This window comes from Mizuhopecten yessoensis, unplaced genomic scaffold (genome assembly GCF_002113885.1).
Source record: "Mizuhopecten yessoensis strain PY_sf001 unplaced genomic scaffold, ASM211388v2 scaffold11173, whole genome shotgun sequence".
NCBI lineage: Eukaryota > Metazoa > Mollusca > Bivalvia > Pectinida > Pectinidae > Mizuhopecten > Mizuhopecten yessoensis.
The window spans coordinates 1,692,767-1,713,635 of NW_018408916.1; the positions used below are offsets into that span (position 1 = coordinate 1,692,767).

Genomic DNA, 20,869 nt, shown 5'->3' on the forward strand with positions numbered 1-20,869 from the left:
AATTATTAAAATTAAAATTTATTATGGATTCGATGAAGTGGTCTATATGTTAAAAATCACTTCACATAACAGTATTTTGTATTGAAATCTATAATGAAAACAAGTTTCAATGTTATTTATGGTTGCAGACGATTTTTATATAAGAATTTAATGAACTACTGTACCTTTACTTGTCAACCACACACATACTAACTTAGATCTCTACAATATCGTAAATTAAATTTATTGAGACAACAGTAACTGAATCGTAATATATATATAGACAGACCTCGTTATACTGCCTCCGTTTCTCACGGCATTATAAAAGGATATGATGCAAACTTGTATGCTACCTACATGAACACATAGTTATATAAACTAATGTAAAGTGAGCGTAAATAGACAGTCAAACTCTAGTTTTAATATAATTCATGGGAAATATGCACAAATATAACTGCGCCCAAATCAAGGGAGATAATCGTATCAATTTCATACTAAATACAAATATAATGTTAGTTTGATAAAATAGGAAAATTTATTATTTTTATATTAGCATATGCAGAGCAAAATGCTATACTTCATTATGTCACAATCAGAATATTACATTCCTATCATTTTATATTAATATTACCACGGACTTAGATCTTATATAATCTAATTCCGTGATATTACTGACAGATGTAACATGTACAGTTATGATCAATAGCTATTACAATATTTAAGGTTATCTGTAAAATGAGCAATTCACACTCTTTTTTTTTTTATTAAAATGACTGAATAAGATATGAAAATTTAATCAGAATCAAGTTGAGCTATACAATCATGATTATTGCTCAAAACTTGAAACGTACATTGTACGTGTTGCTTAATTATATAAAATGTGGATAACCCATAAAGCCTGCATGGCTTTATTCAAATGGGGTCGGGACTGTCTATATCTACAATCTAAACGAACCAGATGTAATTGAAATTGACATGGATATAAATTGATTTTTAATTTGCTAAATAAGTTACCTTTTTTGTTTGACTTAATTACGTGCATTATACAATCTGAGCAAGAAAAAAAAGTATATGTCATAAAGTTGGTTCAAAAAGCATCTCAGACGTACTTTTTATAGCAACAGTAACTAGCTTATTTACGAAAGAAAAAGGTAATAGTTTGAGATTCATCAATGAAAGCATCACTTCATCTAGTACAGTAATACATTTATATTGATATTTTAATTTTACACCTTTCGTTAAAATATTTCAACTGCATTTGTTAAATTATTAGAAGTTAAACGATAAAACAAATAATTTACAGTTTTTGTAATTGTTGGTCTATATTAATCCACATATCATCTGTTCGTCACAATTGTCAATCGACCTATAGCTACAAATACATGTATTGTAATTTTACGTATTCGGATAATGGGCTAGCCGTCTTCGGCTCTAATTGTATGTCACACAACACAAACTGATGACGTTATACGCTTATCAACAGCCTGTGGACGGAAGAACAAGTTACAACGCGCCAAGAGGACTACGGAGGAAGAAAATATACAGCTGTTGCTGAAATGTCGCAGCAAGGTGCTGCTCTGCAGAGCTATAACAATGAGCTAGTGAAGTGTAAGTTTTATTTTGATTGAACTGTCTTCATCTTTTGACAAAAGCGCCGTTTGTTTTGATTCTTGACCCGTAGATTTCATTGTTGACATCCAGTCACCGTCACTCGTCAGTCGCTTTGATGGTTATGCGTTTAGTAGGCCTACTGTACCGGTACCGTCACCGTTAATTACTGAAGTAAATCATTTTAAACAGTTAAATATACGAACGATCATTTAGTTTTTGACGACATGCATAAAAGTATATAAATTAAATTTAAAGTTTGAATGTGAGACCGCTTTCATTCAAATAATAAATATATTGCTACTGATCCTGACAGTACTACACTGTACTGTAGTGACAGTTGATAATCTCATTGTTGTGTTCATTTATTATCTGTATTGATCAATTGGTTCGACAGGAAGCGATTTTTAATCAAACACAGACAAACTTATAAGTAAAAGAATTCATACTGTTTAGCTCGATAATAGAATATTAATCAGGTTAATTAGATATATATATATATCATCCTAATACACAATGTCACAAATTGTTTGTGAATAAATTAAGGTCCATGAAAAATGTTTCGGTGTAAAAAAGGACAATCATTAGACACATACTGTATATCCTAGCAGATCTTAAATGGGATAATAGCCAATGACCAGATCAATCAAACAGTAAATACTATTTATAATGTTACTTGTAATGTACTAGCTGCGATAGACAATTTTTATATATTGCATCGTCAGACTAATGGAGCAAATTAAATCAAGTGTCCAATCTGTAAGATTACATGTAATAACGCCTCATATGAGTATGATGTAATAAATATAATGCATAACGTATCCTTGCTTATAAAATAACTCTTTCAAGAAATTAGCCATGTCCTTACATGTCTTGAAAAAACCCAAAAAACTCCCATGACCGATCACACATGATGTTTTCTTATAGTTATCAATTTCTATGTATGGCGTGCATGGCCAAGTATAGTATTAATACTACTGAGGACAAGGCACCCATGTATAGACTTCTGAACTATATTGGAAGGGAGACGAAGTTACCATCATGGCAGTCAATTCAGTTTTCGACTGCTTTCGTAAACTTTAAATTTAACCGTGTTTTAGGCTTACATACTGTAGGAGATCAACAGAAATAGTTTGTATTAAAAACCAGCGTATGGATGCGGACCAATATGTGATGTTGATTAATGTTGATTTAATCGCATCGGTGCAATTCACATCAGGCTTGATTCATTACAAGCTTAAAGGCATATGGGATTAACTTGATACCTGGCAGAGGAGTTTTGGAATTAAATATTAGCACTACTTGTAGTGATACCATGAACCCTGATTTTATTCCCAGTCTGACAACAGTACAATACCCCCCGGGGCCCCCTATCCCTCTGTTATGAATTGATAACAAATATGCTGAAGGAGATGGCATGTTACATAAGATATATTTATCAGCATGATATTTCCACCAAATCATTTTGTTTTTAACAACATTTTAAGAGTACATGAGTACAATGTTTAATTTTATATACTTTATAAACTCCCAGGTATGTAAAAGATAACAATCTATATTATATGTATACCAAATTGCAATTGATTAAAAAGGACTATGGATGATTAAATAAATAATTGCTAACCAGTCATACATGAGATTTTTCTCAAATAATCTATTCCATGAACTTTGTCAGTTAAGTTATTTATGAAATTTAACTTGTATGATGTATATGTAATTATATTTGTTATCAATCCTCACAAGTGGCATATCTGGGCACTGTGATTGTGATTTTAAAGCTGTGCACATGTCTTGGACAGCAGTAAAAAATAATTTGGATAGCAGTCCATATTAAGTGAAGAACTTAGCGCAGCAATTAGAAAATAGTTTATAATTCAATTTGGACATTGATCATGCAGTCTGGTTTGTTTTTATGGTCCTCTGTCCTGGTTTTACTCATTTTATTAAAAGAAAAAAAAACCCAACTTTCAGTTATAATTTGCTAATTAAGCAATCCAAGCCGACAATGCAGGGGTGTGCAATTTCAGATTCAGAATATTATAAATTAGCCTTGAATTAAATTAGGTTGATTTTGAAAGTGTCTGACCTCTACTATCATAGTAAGTATTTAAATGTTCATGAAACCAACATTAAGAGTGATTTAAAAAAAATAACGAAAAAGATTGAAAAATATAAGGAGAATTCATGACCCATTTTGATTGTAAAATCAACTTGTATTAGATAGCCTGGTACAATGTTTTTACATTCTAAAAAAAATGTACATAATATTGAAGTCTTATTTAGATACATTGTGTACACAATATTAAGTGGTCTATTGGCTCATATATATCCTCCACAATTTGTCCATGCTACATTATGATATATATCTTTCACTGTTAAAAATGTTGATATAAAATTTAAGTCAACTGGCAAATTTCCAGGAAACTGGCATGCTACATTTTGATATGTATTTGGCATAATGTTCACTGTTAAAAAAGTGGATATAAAATTTAAGTTGACTGGCAAATTTCCAGGAAACTGGCATGGCATGCTTAACTAATGGACTGCTGATAAGAGTGGTAACATATTTGAAATCAGTGATTGGAATTGATAAGAGGAGTTTTATGGACAGCGTTCCACACACAATACATAATGAACTATAGCGCTAGCTGTGTGAATTGGCCTATCAGTAGGGTCACACATAGATATATGTATGTATAATTTAGATTGTGTATAAACTTCTGAACTACAGTTTAGTCATTGATAAGGTGTTTTGTTACAAAAGTCTGAATCATTTAATGTCACAGCAAGCAGAGGTAGAGGAAGGATATTTGATTTTCAGCTGAATTATGTAATTGAACAATTTTGACTGAAGTACTGTACTAGTGTGCACCTTATCAGTGATGTACATGCTCATGTGAGGTATAGACTATAAAACTAGTTGTTAATTCTATCTTAGGATGAGTAGTAAGTATATTTCATCATCAGTGTTTAATCAGGTTTAATCTTCAGGACTGATTGTTGTTCTGGCTTCAATTTATGATCAGTAAGCTAAATGTATACCCTAGTAGTAATTTTCTTTTCTTTTCTTTTTTTAGAAATATGAGTATATCATGTAAAGATGTTCTTTTTTAATCCAAGGACATTCATATTTTGAAAATATCATTGATTGATTAAACTGCAGCTAAGAAAGGTTGATTCCCATGAATATTCCTTAGTATAAGTACCTTTATGAATACAACTTGAGAAAAAATCTTAAGTTAAGTTAATATTTAAGTATATTTCAGTACGTAAGTACAAATTTTTGACTAAAGTATTTACTTAAGTTTTTTTATGAATATGGGCCTATAAGTTTAAAGAGTTGATTTGTGAAGATCAAGATTTTTTTTCCTGTTCTTAAACATTATTATTTATATTTCAATCCTTAATTCTTTAAAAAACAAACCACATTTCAGGTATCAATGATTTGTGTCACAAACGTGATGACATTCACAAGCAGATCCTACAAGAGGAAGAGGAGAAACAAAAACTGCAGAATGACATTCGGATCCTCACCGAACGGCTGGCCAAGATCAACGAGAGTCTGAGTAAAAAGATGGCATCTCGGAATGAGTTCGACAAGACGATAGCAGAAACAGAGGCAGCTTACATGAAAGTAAGTAATTAAAATCAAAACACCAAAAGTATCTTGAGTATACAATTGGATAGCTGATAAAAATATTAGGTATAGTCAGTAAGTGAAACTGGAAGAGGATTTTCCTATCTTCATTTAAAAATTATGATATGAGGCCTCTAGGAAATTCTTGATGACCCTCTATTCTGGCTTTGCGAGTTATCTTCTCTTGTGAGCAGGTATTGATTGTTATGTCATTGGTTTGTGTGTGAAAATTACGTCGTTTTCTCAAAAATTGATGACGTTACTCTCACAAACAAATGACGTAACAATCAATACCTGCTCACAAGAGCAGATAACTCTGAAATACGAAAAGACGGAATAGAAAATAAAAGGATTTGTAAACCAATGTTTTTTTGACATTCTTGTCCCAGATTCAGAGAGAGATATTCATATATTGCTGAATTTAAAAGTGCTGAGATTTAATAGATATAATATGATTGAAAAGAATACACTGACTTACACTTGATAGAAATGCTTGTTTAATGTCAGTAATATTTAACTCTTATTAATGTAGACTTTATTGATACATGAAAAAATGCTTAGATTAGTAATTTAAAGGAAAAAATGTACCATTTTCTTCTTATTTAGCTATGATCGTTTTCGTTTGTATTTTAACTGAATGTTGTTTTCTTTGTTCTTGCAGATTTTAGAAAGCTCACAGACATTATTAAATGTGTTAAAACGGGAATCCCAAAGTCTACGAGAGAAAAGCACTGTAGGTGGAGGAGCGTCACAGAGAACATTGAACCAGACATGATCTCTGACAATCACCCGACCCTTTAAAAACAATCTGATATAGTTGAGTTATTCCCCTTGCACACCTGTTTGCTGGATCACCTGTGTAGACTCTGTGTAATGGATCTCGTCTGGCAGGGCCATCACACTCCTCTGTCTTACCTTTCTGATAAATCTTGATTTCAAAAGTTTTTCATGCTATTATTTACATTCTATATTTTTATAGATCTGTCAAGTATATTGTATCCAACAATTCCAACCTATAAACATATCTGTACAGATATTTTGTATATCAGATTTTCAATATCGTTCTGTCAGTCTGAGCCCTTGATAACCTCTAATTTGTATTTGTCCCCCTAACAACGGAGTATAACAGACAAAGGTAGTTGGCAGGAGAAGATAACATGTTGGACCAACAGTGTTGTGACAAACAATTTTTGATCTGTCGAACTGTGATAAATAATATACATGTAGCAACTGTATCATAGATATTCACATTATATGTATAATGATGTATTTGTTCTTGCTTTTGAAGAATTGGAATCATGTATAAATTCTTTTTTTGTGTATAAACATGATAAAAATACTGAGTGATGTAATTATTTAGTTAGTATTTTAGAATTTCATGAAGTATTTTTGCTTTCACAAACTTTTTATCTGCATCATAAGGGACCAATTCACAATTTGCCTTTGCTTGATAGAAACTTTTCCTATATAATTGTTGATAATTAAAAGCTGATATATGGCTATTCTCTCTATCTTTAGTGTCAGTACTGTATCAGTATATGCAACATCAGTAAATTAACATTACAAAAACTACTGGGTATGCAAGTTTCACAAAGTGTGGATTTCAAAGTTCATACAATATTATCTTACCTGGCCTAGTCATCGTTTTGTAGTGATTTTCTTATACATGATATATATGTATTTTTTATTTATTTTTCAAAAATGCTGTTTTCGTAGCTTAAATTTTCATTTTTTTTTATTGAATGCCGTTGTTCAGTTGTCAAATCCTTCCTTTCTGGTTTGAAAATGTGTTCTTAAATGTCCTTAACTTTAACATGCGACATTATCTTAGAAATAAATGTGCTCTTATAAATAATGAATATGTCTTTTTCTCCCTCAAGCATAAACTGTACGTGCTGGTTTTCCTGTACAGCATAGTTTCACGTGTATACAGCTTCCTGTGGCTAGGTTTCGATTTTACAGAGAGGAAGAAAGTTGTGACTGGATAAATTATGAGTAAATGAGTAACATGGATATACACTCACCAGATACCAATGTACAACCTGCATCATTCACTGTAGAAGTAGATATTTCAGCATTGCCATTTTCCAAAATCTAAATTTATATGCATCGATCATCAACTTTGTCAAAAAAACTTTTATTTTATTTTCGGAGATGGTTTTGCTAAAAAATTAATTCAGCTTGTTCCAAATGTTGAAAATGTGTACTTGTACAGTGGTGACAGAATATATTTTGTTGACAGTTGTATATACCATGTGTTGGAATAAATGATATTTTAATGTGGAAATGTTTCCGTTTTTGTTGTTCAGCATCATTCTGTAATACCGGAAGGGGACAAGAGAATAGAACTCTATTGTTCAGTTTATGAGTATGTTATTATCGGGACATACCTCGTCATGTTATTATCGGGACATACCTCGTCTATTTATACCTCATGGGATGGAAGTGTTGGATACTGAAATTCGTTTTTGTACAACTTTGTACAGAGTTATGTCCCTTAGTTTGCAGTACAGGGCATATCTCATGCATATACAATATCACTTACAATTGCGAAATTTTGTTCCTGATTGCTTTCGATGGCAAATAGTTGTGTACTAAAAAAGGATTGTATGTCCCGATACATACAGAGTTGCTTCCCTTTGTTTATTTTTGTTACCATTTGTAAGGAGAATGGGGGTGTAGGTTACTCGCAATACTCTCACTTATTCCTCAACTGGGGCTGCGGTGGCCAAGTGGTTAAGGCTTCTGACATTCTGCTTCCACTAGCAGACCTATTTTGGGCAGTCGCCAGGTACTGGTCCTAGGTCGGTGGTTTTTCTCTGGGAACTCCTGCTTTCCTCCACCACCAAAACCTGACACGTCAATAAATGACCACAGCTGTTAATAGGACGTAAAACACAAACAAACCAAACCAAATTATTCCTCAGTTTAATTTATGGCTATATTCACTAAAGGATATATACTATCTTACATGCATCTCCGTTTTAAAATAGTTCCAGTATATTTAGGAACATTTAAATGTCATTTTTGAAATGAATAAACATTGATTATTTTGGATTAATATGCTGTGTACGACAGGGTGTCGGTTAAGCCACGTCTCCCACAGGGTATCCATTAAGACAGGTCACTGTAACCAATGTGTTGTGTCTCACGTGGTGTCTGATAAGACAGGTTCATCTGATGAACGTGTTGTCTTAAAGGGTGTCAGATAAGACAGGTCAATGTAACCAATGTGTTGTGTCTCACAGGGTGTCAGATAAGACAGGTTCATCTGATAAGACAGGATCATCTGATGAACGTGTTGTCTCAAAGGGTGTCAGATAAGACAGGTTAATGTAACCAATGTGTTGTGTCTCACATGGTGTCAGATAAGACAGGTACATCTGATGAACGTGTTGTCTCAAAGGGTGTCAGATAAGACAGGTTCATCTGATAAGACAGGTTTATCTGATGAACGTGTTGTCTAAAAGGGTGTCAGATAAGACAGGTTAATATGAACAATGTGTTGTGTCTCACATGGTGTCAGATAAGACAAGTTCATCTGATGAACGTATTGTCTCAAAGGGTGTCAGATAAGACAGGATAATATGAACAATGTGTTGTGTCTCACATGGTGTCAGATAAGACAGGTACATCTGATGAACGTGTTGTCTCAAAGGGTGTCAGATAAGACAGGTTCATCTGATAAGACAGGATCATCTGATGAACGTGTTGTCTCAAAGGGTGTCAGATAAGACAGGTTAATATGACCAATGTATTGTGTCTCACAGGGTGTCAGATAAGACAGGTTCATCTGATAAGACAGGTTCATCTGATGAACGTGTTGTCTAAAAGGGTGTCAGATAAGACAGGTTAATATGAACAATGTGTTGTCTCACATGGTGTCAGATAAGACAGGTTCATCTGATGAACGTATTGTCTCAAAGGGTGTCAGATAAGACAGGTTAATATGAACAATGTGTTGTGTCTCACATGGTGTCAGATAAGACAAGTTCATCTGATGAACGTATTGTCTCAAAGGGTGTCAGATAAGACAGGTTAATATGAACAATGTGTTGTGTCTCACATGGTGTCAGATAAGACAGGTTCATCTGATGAACTTGTTGTCTCAAAGGGTGTCAGATACGACAGGTTAATATGAACAATGTGTTGTGTCTCACATGGTGGCAGATAAGACAAGTTCATCTGATAAACGTATTGTCTCAAAGGGTGTCAGATAAGACAAGTTCATCTGATGAACGTGTTGTCTTAAAGGGTGTCAGATAAGACAGGTTAATATGACCAATGTATTGTGTCTCACAGGGTGTCAGATAAGACAGGTTCATCTGATAAGACAGGTTCATCTGATGAACGTGTTGTCTTAAAGGGTGTCAGATAAGACAGGTTAATATGACCAATGTGTTGGGTCTCACATGGTGTCAGATAAGACAGGTTCATCTGATGAACGTGTTGTCTCAAAGGGTGTCAGATAAGACAGGTTAATGTAACCAATGTGTTGTGTCTCACATGGTGTCAGATAAGACAGGTTAATATGACCAATGTGTTGTGTCTCACATGGTGTCAGATAAGACAAGTTCATCTGATGAACGTATTGTCTCAAAGGGTGTCAGATAAGACAGGTTAATATGAACAATGTGTTGTGTCTCACATGGTGTCAGATAAGACAGGTTCATCTGATGAACGTGTTGTCTCAAAGGGTGTCAGATAAGACAGGTTAATCTGACCATTGTATTGTGTCTCACATGATGTCAGATAAGACAGGTTAATCTGACCATTGTATCGTGTCTCACATGGTGTCAGATAAGAAAGGTTAATCTGACCAATGTGTTGTGTCTCACATGGTGTCAGATAAGATAGTTTAATCTGACCAATGTGTTGTCTCACATGGTGTCAGATAAGACAGGTTAATCTGACCAATGTGTTGTGTATCGCATGGTGTCAGAAAAGACAAATTCGTCTGATCAATGTATTGTGTCTCACAGGATGTCAAAGAAGACAGGTTAATGTAACTAATGTGTTTTGTGTCAGATAAGACAGGTTAATCTGACCAAAGTGTTGTGTCCCACGGCATCAGCTAAGACGAGTTGATCTGGCAAACAAGTTGTGTCTCACATGATGTCGGATTAGACAGGTTCATCTTACCAATGTGTTGTGTCTGACATGGTGTCAGATAAGACAAGTGGATCTGACGAATGTGTTGTCTCACAGGGTGCCGGATGAGACAGGTTCAACTGACCAATGCGTTTTGTCTAACAGGTTAACGGATTAGACAGGTCTATCTTACCAACGACTTTGTCTCACAGGATGTTAGATTATACAGGCTAAGTTATGTGTTCCGGAGGGTGTCCGATTATACAGGTTAATGCAGTTTTGTGTTACACTGGGTGTCAGATTATACAGTTTTTTTTAGTGCATTCGACTTGTACAGCTCAATAGGCGTAACCGTATTATATTCCTATTAGTCTTCCTTTCACAAATGAAATGTTCGCTTTATTTGATATTTTCAGCCCCCCNAATGATTGACATCTGTGTCTCGATTGTACCAAGGCATACATGACAAACCAAATCAAACCTTACATAACAAACCACAAAATAGCATTTGGAGATGGATCTACATAAGTTGTAAAACTTGTTTCCAATTTCAACAATTGTGAATTGCCTTACATCATACTATAAATGAAAAAAGAATTGTTAAAGTTGATATTAAAATTGCATTTTTAATGTTAAAAATAGCAGAGCGGGTATCATTGATTGAGCAAGTGTCACAATAACATTAATGGCGCTAATTAAACAATGATCATCATAAAGTGAGAAATTTCATTTCAGAACTAAGTATAGAACTCGACTGAATACGGTTCATCGAGTGGAATGATAGATTTGGATATTTTTTTAAAATATTCACTCCATCGAAACATGTGTGCTGAGCAATCGGGAATCGTCGGCACTTTCCGTAAACGAGAAAGTACAAACGATTTCCGATTGATGTGCATTGATGCGACATTTATAGTCATTTTCATTGGCCTATCAAACAGCATTAAGCCGGGTTATATTATTTGACGTCACATTTTCAATTTTCGCAGTTAATGTAGCTCTCTGATTGGTCAATTTATTGTGACAAGTGTGAAAATAACAGCTTCATTTTCACCATGAAACCTCGTATTTCACGTTTGGAGTGAAATATAATGGGGTAGTTTTAAACAACACATTTATGAGGAGGATTCTTCCTAGCGAACACCTTTGATATGATTGCATTTTTTTTCAACGTGATGACCAACGAGTTACGATTCACATTTACACATCCTAATAATGCTGACGTTATCAATCAAACGTATGTTGTTAAAGGCGTAGACTGTTATTGATGTCCAGTAACATATACTTGATAATGCTGTCTTACATGCAGGGACAATAATTGGAAATAAGGAGACGAGTCCCATTGCGATATGTAACTTGGCACACCTCATGATTGTCGACGCGTTTAGAATAAGAAAATGTTTCTCCAGAATCTTTACATTATTTCTTTTAATTTCGTAGAATCTGCGGAAATGAGGCTTCCCGTCGTTAGGGATTCTGTGTGTTCCTCCCCTTCGCGTAAACACTCTTTCCTATGGGTTTCTTGATCTGGGTCAATTTCGGCGTTGTCCGCCGAACGGGAAGTGAATTTCAGCTTATGACGATTTGTTTGTTCCTTCTTTTCTTTCATTGATTCTGTCTCAGTATCTTCGACTTGACGAGCAGATGAAGGTATGTCTCTGTGTTCGATTTCATGAACAGCTGACGGAATATGATTCACTGCTCCAGCGGGACGCGCCATTTCAGGACGGTCTCTGTAATATATGGCTTCTTTTTCTTCTGATGAAACCGTTGGGTCATGACAAGCTTTTTGCTGAGAGCCAATTTGCAATAGGTTGCGTTTCCTTCCTGGTTGAGCGCTGAGCAAGGGTTTAGTAATAGGCGGGGGGACATGATCGTGCTCTGGAGGGATGTTTTCAGGAGGGCCCGAATCTGTAGTTGCTCGGGGAGGTGGCGCTGGTTTTGGAAGCGATCGGTCGTCAATGTGGATTCTACTGGTGGCTGGTCCTCGTACCAATGCTTCAAATTAGAAATATATATATGTATATATATTTTTTCAATAAAAAGAATAATTTTGAATAATTTTGAAAAGGTTGATATACCATAGTTTAAATTTTGTTTCGGGTTATTCAATTAATTCAGAAACTTTATAGACTTTTTTCATCTCAACATTACAACATATTTAATCATGTACTAGTAATCACATTCAAACCTTATGATGTCAAGTCAAGTTCTAATACACGTAGCTTCGAAAACCCTAGCTCTAGGCCCGATCGATAATGTAAAAAAAAAAACAATCGATCGGACCTAGAGCGCTAAGGTCCCCAAACCAATGACATACGTGAAGACGGATTTTTTTCCTTACTTACCAAAGTAGTTATTTCTTCGCTTCTCATACTCTGTGTGTAGAATCCTCACCAGGTCAGTTTGCGTTCGGTCTACCTGTATAGCCTTTACAAACACGTCGTAAGCATTCCCTCCTTTCCTCAATAAGATGTCAATCATTACGCTGGCTTTTTGTTTTCTTGTTTTTTCATACTCAATTTCTTCTTTGTCTTCTTCATTCAAAACGAACTTTGACCTCAAATAATCTAAATACCGTGCTGGATTCATATATTTGCACAGTAATTGTCTGTTCTCTTCGAGAATCTAAAAAGAATAGAAAAATTGTCAGTAATATAAAAAAAAGGGGGATCGTTAGCATTGTTAAAGGATATTTTTTATGTCATGGATCCCTGCCCCTCAGCACTGCCATTTTTCTATGCACTGTGTAACCTCCCCTAAAAAAACGTTTGGATGCAACTGTAGCACATCAAGGGCTATTACACTTGCGTTGACCAGGTAGCTCAACCGGTTATCTGAAGTTCGATTCCAGGTCCAGCTCCATCTCAATTTTTACACCCTTGATGATCAAGTTTTGTTTATTTCATCATTAGTATTTTTCCTCATAGCCAGCTATGCATGGTTTTCAAGGTTATGGTCAAAAACAGTTTCCAATATTTTAGTTTTAAGTTTTTGGCAGTGGTACAGGGCTCCTTATTATCCATGAATAAATACGGTAGGCATTTATGGCATTTGAACCACAGGGGCTCGGTTTCGGGATTTTGAGTATTTTTTTATTTTTTTTATTCAACTTTTTTTTTATAATCACATTTTACTACGATAACATAAACATTACAATTGTTTCATATAAATAAATTCGTTCTGTAACAATATATCAATCAGAATCGGTATATATATATATGAGTAACTGTTTACTCATGAATGTACAAAGATTGTATAAATTTAGAGTATATTTCCATCCGGATATTTCACGATTTTTAAAGACATGTACAGAGTTCCATGACATCTGTAAGTAAGACAGATCATTGCTATTTTGAATACATTTAGGCGTGAAGTTATCCGACAGGAATATATAGCTCTAAAGACTTTTCCCTTATCTTCTTTTTTATTATAAAAGTTAAGGTATGTTTTCCCTTCCAAAATGGTAGGATCTGTGCGGTTTGGGATTTTGAGTAATATATGACGTGAATCGTAATACTTTCGGTTAATACTAACTAAACCTATACACACCAGTAAATAACAGCAACACTTTTCATCGGGTGTTTATACATATTCTAAAACTTATAAAAATTGAGGGTACCGAGGTATAAAACGGAACCTCAGTACCCTCGGTATATATGTACGTTAGTTACTGGTGTGTATAGATTTATTACTAACCGAAAGTATTACGATTTACGTCATGTATTACACCGATCTCGAGCCCCAGCTGTGACTTGAACAGAACCGAACTGTCTGTAGAAGGGAGGTAACTCGTATAAAACCGTTAACAGATAAGGTAATCTTTTCAATATCTTGGTCGTCAGGGTCTACCTGACAAAACAGGTATTGAACAGTATGGACGAATTTTTTCAGGTGTTTCCCAATGTACTTAGTTGACCTTCATTCTTACATGAAGTATAAGTGGGCTAAAGCTGACATACCTGCACAGGGTACACACATGGTGAACAGTATGCGGATATAATTCACAGTCCTAACCGGACATATAAATGTGTGTTATGTAAATTCGCCTTGTCATACATGTTATTTGACATGACATGCACTAAAGTGAAAACCGATATGTACGTTATACTGAAACTAGTAGCATTCAAATTTATTGATTCAAGTCTACATTTGTTATTGTCGTAAGCTTCTTTCTATGACGACATACATACGTACCAGGCGTTTTATACCTGCCAAGACCTCCTCTTCAGTGGGTGTCCCCATTTCTGTCTCACTCAATTACTTAACTACTTCCTCATGTGTGTAGCTATTCGGTTTTGTTCGTTAAAGGAAATCCACCCCATATCTTCCGCATTCTGTCTGTTTTGAAACTCTTCAATTTGAAAACCACGTTATATAGTTCTGGCGGGATTCTTTAAATTGTCGTTCGTACGCGTGAATAATAAACTTAAGTAGCACTGTCGAGAAATTTGAGGAAATGGTAAAAATACATGGTTTTTAAAGAAAATTATCAGGGGTTGGGGGGTCCTGAAGCCCCGAAAAACCCTCTGGATCTGCCACTGCCTTACAACCAACTTTTGCCTAATTCTTCTTTTATATGACAATGAAATATGTTTAAACTTTACACCTACAACAATATATATATAATACTTATTTAAAAAGTGTATCGGGATGCAGAAGTTTTTTTCTGTGTTGGTATCGGAACCTGATAATAGCAATTTGAAAATGCATTGCCAATCAAACTATTGGTCTAGTTCTATACTAGAGTATAACTACTATTTCATTTTATTGGTGTCCCTATATTCAGGGGTGGGTGGGGGCAGGCCCTTAAATGACCATCGTGTAGATGTTGATAGGATGTCAACTCATTTTGTAGATATGATACTAAAGTCAATAATAAAATGGATGAAAAGTTTGTATTCATACATATAACTGTAATACACATTTAATACAGCACTAAGTAAAAGAAAATAGTCATTAAATATTAATATTTACATTATATGAAAAATAGAATTCCTTAATTTAAGCCACATTGATACTAATGTCAACAATAAAATAAAGTTTCTATTCATAAATATAACAGTAATACACATTTAATACAGCACTAAAAGTTAATTATTAAATATAGATATAAACAGTAAAAAAACTAAGTGAAGCTGAAGTTTCTAGCACAAATGGCATTCTCTATATATATCACGTGGATACTGTAAATCTGGTGAAACTGTAGAAGGTGCCGTCACTGAAGATAACGTTGGAGGCTGCAAGTTCGGCCAGGTTCTCTGATGTAGCAAATGCCGTCATTCTGTTGTTCTGTTCACCAACGTCGAAGAGGAGCAATGGTTCGCCTGTAGAGGTTTCTGTCCATCTTCCATCCAAGGCGATGTCGGTCAAGGTCTTTGGTAGTGGAGGAGTCTGTTTGCGGCGAGCACGGTAGAGAGATGATTTGGCAGTGTAAAATGTTGGCAGTCGCTGGACCACGGTTTTGGAGGTGTCATCGATCCCAGTCGTTGTCTCGGAGTTGGTTGAGTTCCACGTCGATATAAATTATAGTAATACCCTTATTTTTTTTATATGATTCTTATCTTAATTTACAGTCTGAATTTCAAACACCTATGGATGAATCCATCATGGGAAGGTTCTGTCCGCCTCTTCTGTTGGTGATGAACTTAACGTTGATCTGAGCGTTTTCCATCTTGTAGTTGATGTATCAAAGCACACAATAACAGATAATATTATCAAACTGAAGTCACACAAGTTAAAATCTGAAAATAAGTACAAGTTTTCTATGACAATAATTATAAGAGAATTCACACAAATTTCTCTGAGTAAAGAAGTTGATGTTTCCAAGTACAGAGCGAAATATGATAATTCTCCAAAATGTGCTGGTGTTTTATACATTATCCATTTAACAGCTTGGGATTGGAACTCTAAATATTAATGATTGTTTTGCAATTATTAGCAGTTATTGATTATCTGATTATCAGAAGTTGATTTACCTTTCCATTTTACCTGTACACAATTTCTGCAATAGACTATAACTCACTATCATCACAACTGACCACCTATGTAAACATGTGATTTTAAGCAGAGTTGGTGTTCAGGGAAGACCCCATTGGAATTTAACTAAATCTGACTGGAAGTATCCCTAGGTGGTAGGGATTCAAAATTGTACAAATGGCGGGGCTAACCCCCCAGGGGGCTAAGGGGCGGGGCCAAAAATGGGCATTTGGCTATATTGCTTTAAGCAATTCTTCTCTGGAACTAAAAGATGGATATCAGCCATTTTTGACTGGAAGCATTCCTGGGTAGCGGAGATTCAAAATTGACATCTGGAGAACTATGCACTGGTTATCCTGTGCTAGCTATATAGTAGAGACAATGATCATGTTACTGTCCCCTGTGGTAGCTATATAGTAGAGACAATGGTCATGTTACTATCCCCTGTGGTAGCTATATACTATAGACAGTGATCATGTTACTGTCCCCTGTGGTAGCTATATAGTAGAGACAATGGTCATGTTACTGTCCCCTGTGGTAGCTATATACTATAGACAGTGATCATGTTACTGTCCCCTGTGATAACTACAGTGTCTACACTATAAACTGTGCTGATATGCCGTCAATAGAACTATCTTCATCAATAAAAATAATGCGTTTAGTATAAGAAGACAGTCGGTTGGCGGTATATCTGAGTAATAATCAGTACATGAAGCGATAATTACAGGGATTAGTAGCGGTACTCTTGGGAGGGATGAACTGTTACTGGTCTATCTGATAGAGTTACCTACCATATTGCACACCTTGGGTTAAACTTAGATTTATCAAATTTTGATGTTTTACTTCACCATTTAAAACATGATTAAAATGTAATTGTTCCAAATGCGCTAAAATGTTTCCCTTTAAATTGATCGCTAGTAAGAACAATACTGTAATATGATAATTAATGTTTTCAATCTGTACACCTGCGTAGATCGATTCTATTTTTTATAAAACTGTACGTTTTCCCTGTCGTTGACGTTTTTGTTTCAAACACACAAGTGTCTATCACTGCCCTAATGTGTAATCAAAGCTCCCCTAATTCCTGATTGGCCTTTTCCGTAGTTTTTCCCGCGATGCGACTGGATTGTAACGTGTACCAAAAATGCACATCCATGTGCGTTTATCACGGTCATCGGAAACTGCTACTTTCTGAAGATGTACTACAATGTATGACCTACTGTAGTAAGTCACCTGTAATTGGATACTCCTTGATCATGGTAGCTGTTTTCTGATTGGTGGTACACTCTGTATATAGAACAGAGTGATTAAGTGAGTGAGAATGTAGGTGAGAGAGAGTGATTAGGTGAGTGAGAATGTAGGTGTGTCAGAGATTGATTAGGTGTGTGTGCGAGAGAGAGAGTGATTAGGTGAGTGAGAATGTAGGTGTGTGAGAGAGAGTGTGATATTAGGGGTGTGTGTGTGTGTGTAAGAGAGAGAGAGAGAGAGTGATTAGGTGAGTGAGAATGTAGGTGTGTGTGCGAGTGACAAAGGGTGAATAAGCAGTTGAGAAGATGGTTAAATTTGGGTGAAACTAATTCCCTTTCGCACGTCATGTTTTAACATGTTTTTAACCCTTTATCAGTCAATGATATTTGTTACCAATCAACAGGCTATTCATCTATCATAACTCTAGGCCTCCTGGTTCTTTAGAAGAAGTCATTTGAGAGTTTAACAGATTTGATGCTTATTTTTCGTTTATCGAATTTTGTAGTACCCCATACCAGCAATGATCTGTCCACATACCACGCCTCCATGCCGTTTGGTTCTTTAGGAGAAGCGAGTTTTGACCTTGAATATAGGTCAATATATTGTTGTCCAAACATTCTGGCGCTTTTTGCTAGCAAGCCACTAGCGATGAATCACGACTCTAGTCCTCTACGTTCCCTAGAAGAAGCTATTTGAGTGTTGAAACAGATGTAACACCAGTTGCTTTGAATATCTGCCAAGTTCATTTCCTTTCACAAACTTTGTAATCTCCATATTAGCAAGCTCCAAGTTGTGTATAATGATTTTAGGCTTTTTGATTCTTCGGCATAAGCTGTTTGAGTATATTTTAACATATTTGGTCCTGTGAACTTGAATATATAAGTCATTTTTTTTCCGAGTTTATAATAACCCATTCCAGCAAGCGCATACTACTTGCCATTTATACATAGCTATGAACATATGCTGTGAAAAGAGACTCAGCAGGCATGGGGCAATTACATTATTGGTAATGTAATTAATTAAATTACACATTACTTTTATTTAATATTCTCGGTATATTATTTTTAATCCAAGCCAATAAAAATACAAGTTTAAATGACATGTTTACCTTTATCTGTTATTAACCTGTTGTTTGTGTTTCATACAGGGAATTTACATCACTACATATATACAAAATGTAGGTATACACTCGCATGGTATGTACATGTACTCAGCTCTGGAAAGATGTTCTGCTCAGGCAGCATACACTACATATGTAAACATGCATATTGCATTTTATCATCATCAGATGTTCAAAAGTTTCGTCATTTAGACGGCATCTGTCTGGGCTGAATCCATCTTCCCGGCTAAGCTGAATAGTCTCTCGACAATGACAAGTTTTTATTCTCGCAGACTGGTTACAGTATAGAGAATTATATACATATATATAGTACAGTTTACATATAAATCATGGTGTTAATGGCCAGTATTAATTCGCTCAATTATGTGCTTAAGGAATTTTATAAGTAAAATTAATTCTTCATTATTGACATAATTAAATAATGTATTAAACTTGAAAGTACTAGGACTTTCAAAATAATATCTCGACATAAAATTTCTTTTGTTTTGTAGTATCTGGTGGTCATTACAATTAAACAAATAATGATATTCGTCTCCAATTTCATTTAGGTCACAAAAAGTACATTTTCTATCTTCTCTTGGAATGTTATTCCATCTACCACATTCAATCGGAAATTTTAAATTTACAATAAACATTTGTTAGTCTTGGAGGGAGATCTATCAGGTATTTTTCTAATACTAAGTCATTTTAAAAAAATCTGTAATTGATCCCTTTAGGTGAATTGAAAACATCGCTTCTCCAATTATTAATGAATTTATCTTTGAGTGTATGGAAAATTGTATTTTTCAACCATTGGGTACTTTGGATTTCTTGACTTTCAAATATATTCATTAAATTACATTCATCAAGGATATTTTTAATACAATTCGACCATTGTGTATTATAGTTTATAATAATTTTATACATTTTATTCCTTAACTTATTAGGTATTGGTTCTAACAATTTGCCACAAAATCCAATCATTCGAACTTTGATATTTATACTCAGAGGAAATCTTCCTAATTTCCCATAAATCATGAAATTGGGTGTCGATGTTTTCACCTGAAGAATATGTTTACAGAATTTCAAATGTAAACGTTCTAAAAGTTTGTAATCACAAAAACCCCAGACTTCACAACCATGCAACATGACAGGCTTGATAGCTTTATCGAAAATATCTAATGTACAGTCAATTGATAGATTATGGTCTCTGCATTGAAGCTGAAGATGATTGGATAGTCAAATACTTGATAGCAAGTTTTGACAGAACAGGGTATTGGACAGAGTTTGTTTGCCAAAATGGCAAAGGGTCATCTTCCATGTCAATACAAAGGTTTTCGAGATATTTCTCTACTTCCTTTGGTGCCAACCCTGATTAGTGTCTTTTCCTTGGGGTTACTCGCAGAAAACTGAGGAAATCCATCTTGCCTTAAAATACACTGTTGTGTGTTTGGAAATTAAAAAATGGCTCAAATGTGGTTGTTTTCAAGTTAATGTGTAATTTAGTGTTAGTATTGTTTACTATACGTTCACCCTTACAAAGATAAGATAGAATGTTCTGAATGGTCAACCCTGTTATGATACATGTACTCACTGTGTGGCAATCTTTTGTTATTAAAAGCACAAGTTACCTGGTCTCTGGGAAGGAGGACAATAGCTAAGCTAGGAATAGGGGATTAGGAGCAATACTAGTATATCCTCTTATTACCTGTGTCGTTACATAATAAATATTTACTTTGGAAACTTTCTATTTGATTAAATTGTATAAAGGACGCATGAAACACTCTGCATTAAAGTAATTAAAAGTAATTAAAAGTAATGGGGCATTGCATACATTTTTCACTGTAATTAATTAAATTTACCATTACATGTAATTGAAAAAATCCTCAATTACACATAACATCCAATTACTTAACAATATGTAATTAATTGCAATTGATTACCATTACACATTACCATTACCCCATGCCTGAAAGAGAGCAAGAAAAGCAAGACGCCGTGGCAAGATACAGTGAGTTCGATACAAAATGTTTAAAAAGACCGTTTCGAGATAAGCCGGAGACTGCCGTCACTCAGTCAATGATACGGTTTCAATATGAAGGTGAAGTTCAAGCTTTCAATATGCGATCAAATATCACTAATTTTGCCGTTTGTTTGTATTCTAATGAGATTTGATCACAGCTGAGTTTGGTGTCGCTATTGTTTCTGTACCATTAATGGTAAATATT

The 20,869-nt window shown here is 34.8% G+C and overlaps 2 protein-coding genes across 3 annotated transcripts; one reads left to right on the forward strand and one right to left on the reverse strand.

Annotated features, from left to right (window-relative positions):
* Positions 1-1,436: 1,436 nt before the first annotated feature.
* On the forward strand, positions 1,437-7,507 carry LOC110467454 (Sjoegren syndrome nuclear autoantigen 1 homolog). Its single transcript, XM_021524630.1, has 3 exons — positions 1,437-1,587; positions 5,022-5,221; positions 5,886-7,507. The coding sequence occupies exons 1-3, from the start codon at positions 1,536-1,538 to the stop codon at positions 5,997-5,999; spliced, it is 366 nt and encodes a 121-aa protein (XP_021380305.1). The 5' UTR covers positions 1,437-1,535; the 3' UTR covers positions 6,000-7,507.
* A 3,414-nt stretch (positions 7,508-10,921) lies between these two features.
* On the reverse strand, positions 10,922-14,664 carry LOC110467408 (zinc finger CCCH domain-containing protein 4-like). Of its 2 annotated transcripts, none has more exons than XM_021524560.1 (3): positions 14,527-14,664; positions 12,664-12,943; positions 10,922-12,313 (listed from the first exon to the last, which is right to left on the reverse strand). In XM_021524560.1, exons 2-3 carry the CDS (start codon positions 12,905-12,907, stop codon positions 11,730-11,732), a joined length of 828 nt encoding a protein of 275 aa, XP_021380235.1. In that variant the 5' UTR covers positions 12,908-12,943; positions 14,527-14,664; the 3' UTR covers positions 10,922-11,729. The 2 variants fall into 2 exon arrangements, with proteins under 2 accessions (XP_021380235.1, XP_021380234.1); XM_021524559.1 differs by having other exon boundaries at positions 14,513-14,664.
* Between the last annotated feature and the right edge of the window lie 6,205 nt (positions 14,665-20,869).

Coding starts and splice junctions, on each gene's coding strand:
- LOC110467454 (XM_021524630.1), top strand. CDS start 1,536: ATGTCGCAGCAAGGTGCTGCTCTGCAGAGCTATAACAATGAGCTAGTG. Junction 1,588..5,021: donor TAACAATGAGCTAGTGAAGT/GTAAGTTTTATT, acceptor ACCACATTTCAG/GTATCAATGATTTGTGTCAC. Junction 5,222..5,885: donor CAGAGGCAGCTTACATGAAA/GTAAGTAATTAA, acceptor TTGTTCTTGCAG/ATTTTAGAAAGCTCACAGAC.
- LOC110467408 (XM_021524559.1), bottom strand. CDS start 14,560: ATGGGGACACCCACTGAAGAGGAGGTCTTGGCAGGTATAAAACGCCTG. Junction 12,944..14,512: donor TGGCAGGTATAAAACGCCTG/GTACGTATGTAT, acceptor TATTCTTTTTAG/ATTCTCGAAGAGAACAGACA. Junction 12,314..12,663: donor GCGAAGAAATAACTACTTTG/GTAAGTAAGGAA, acceptor TCTAATTTGAAG/CATTGGTACGAGGACCAGCC.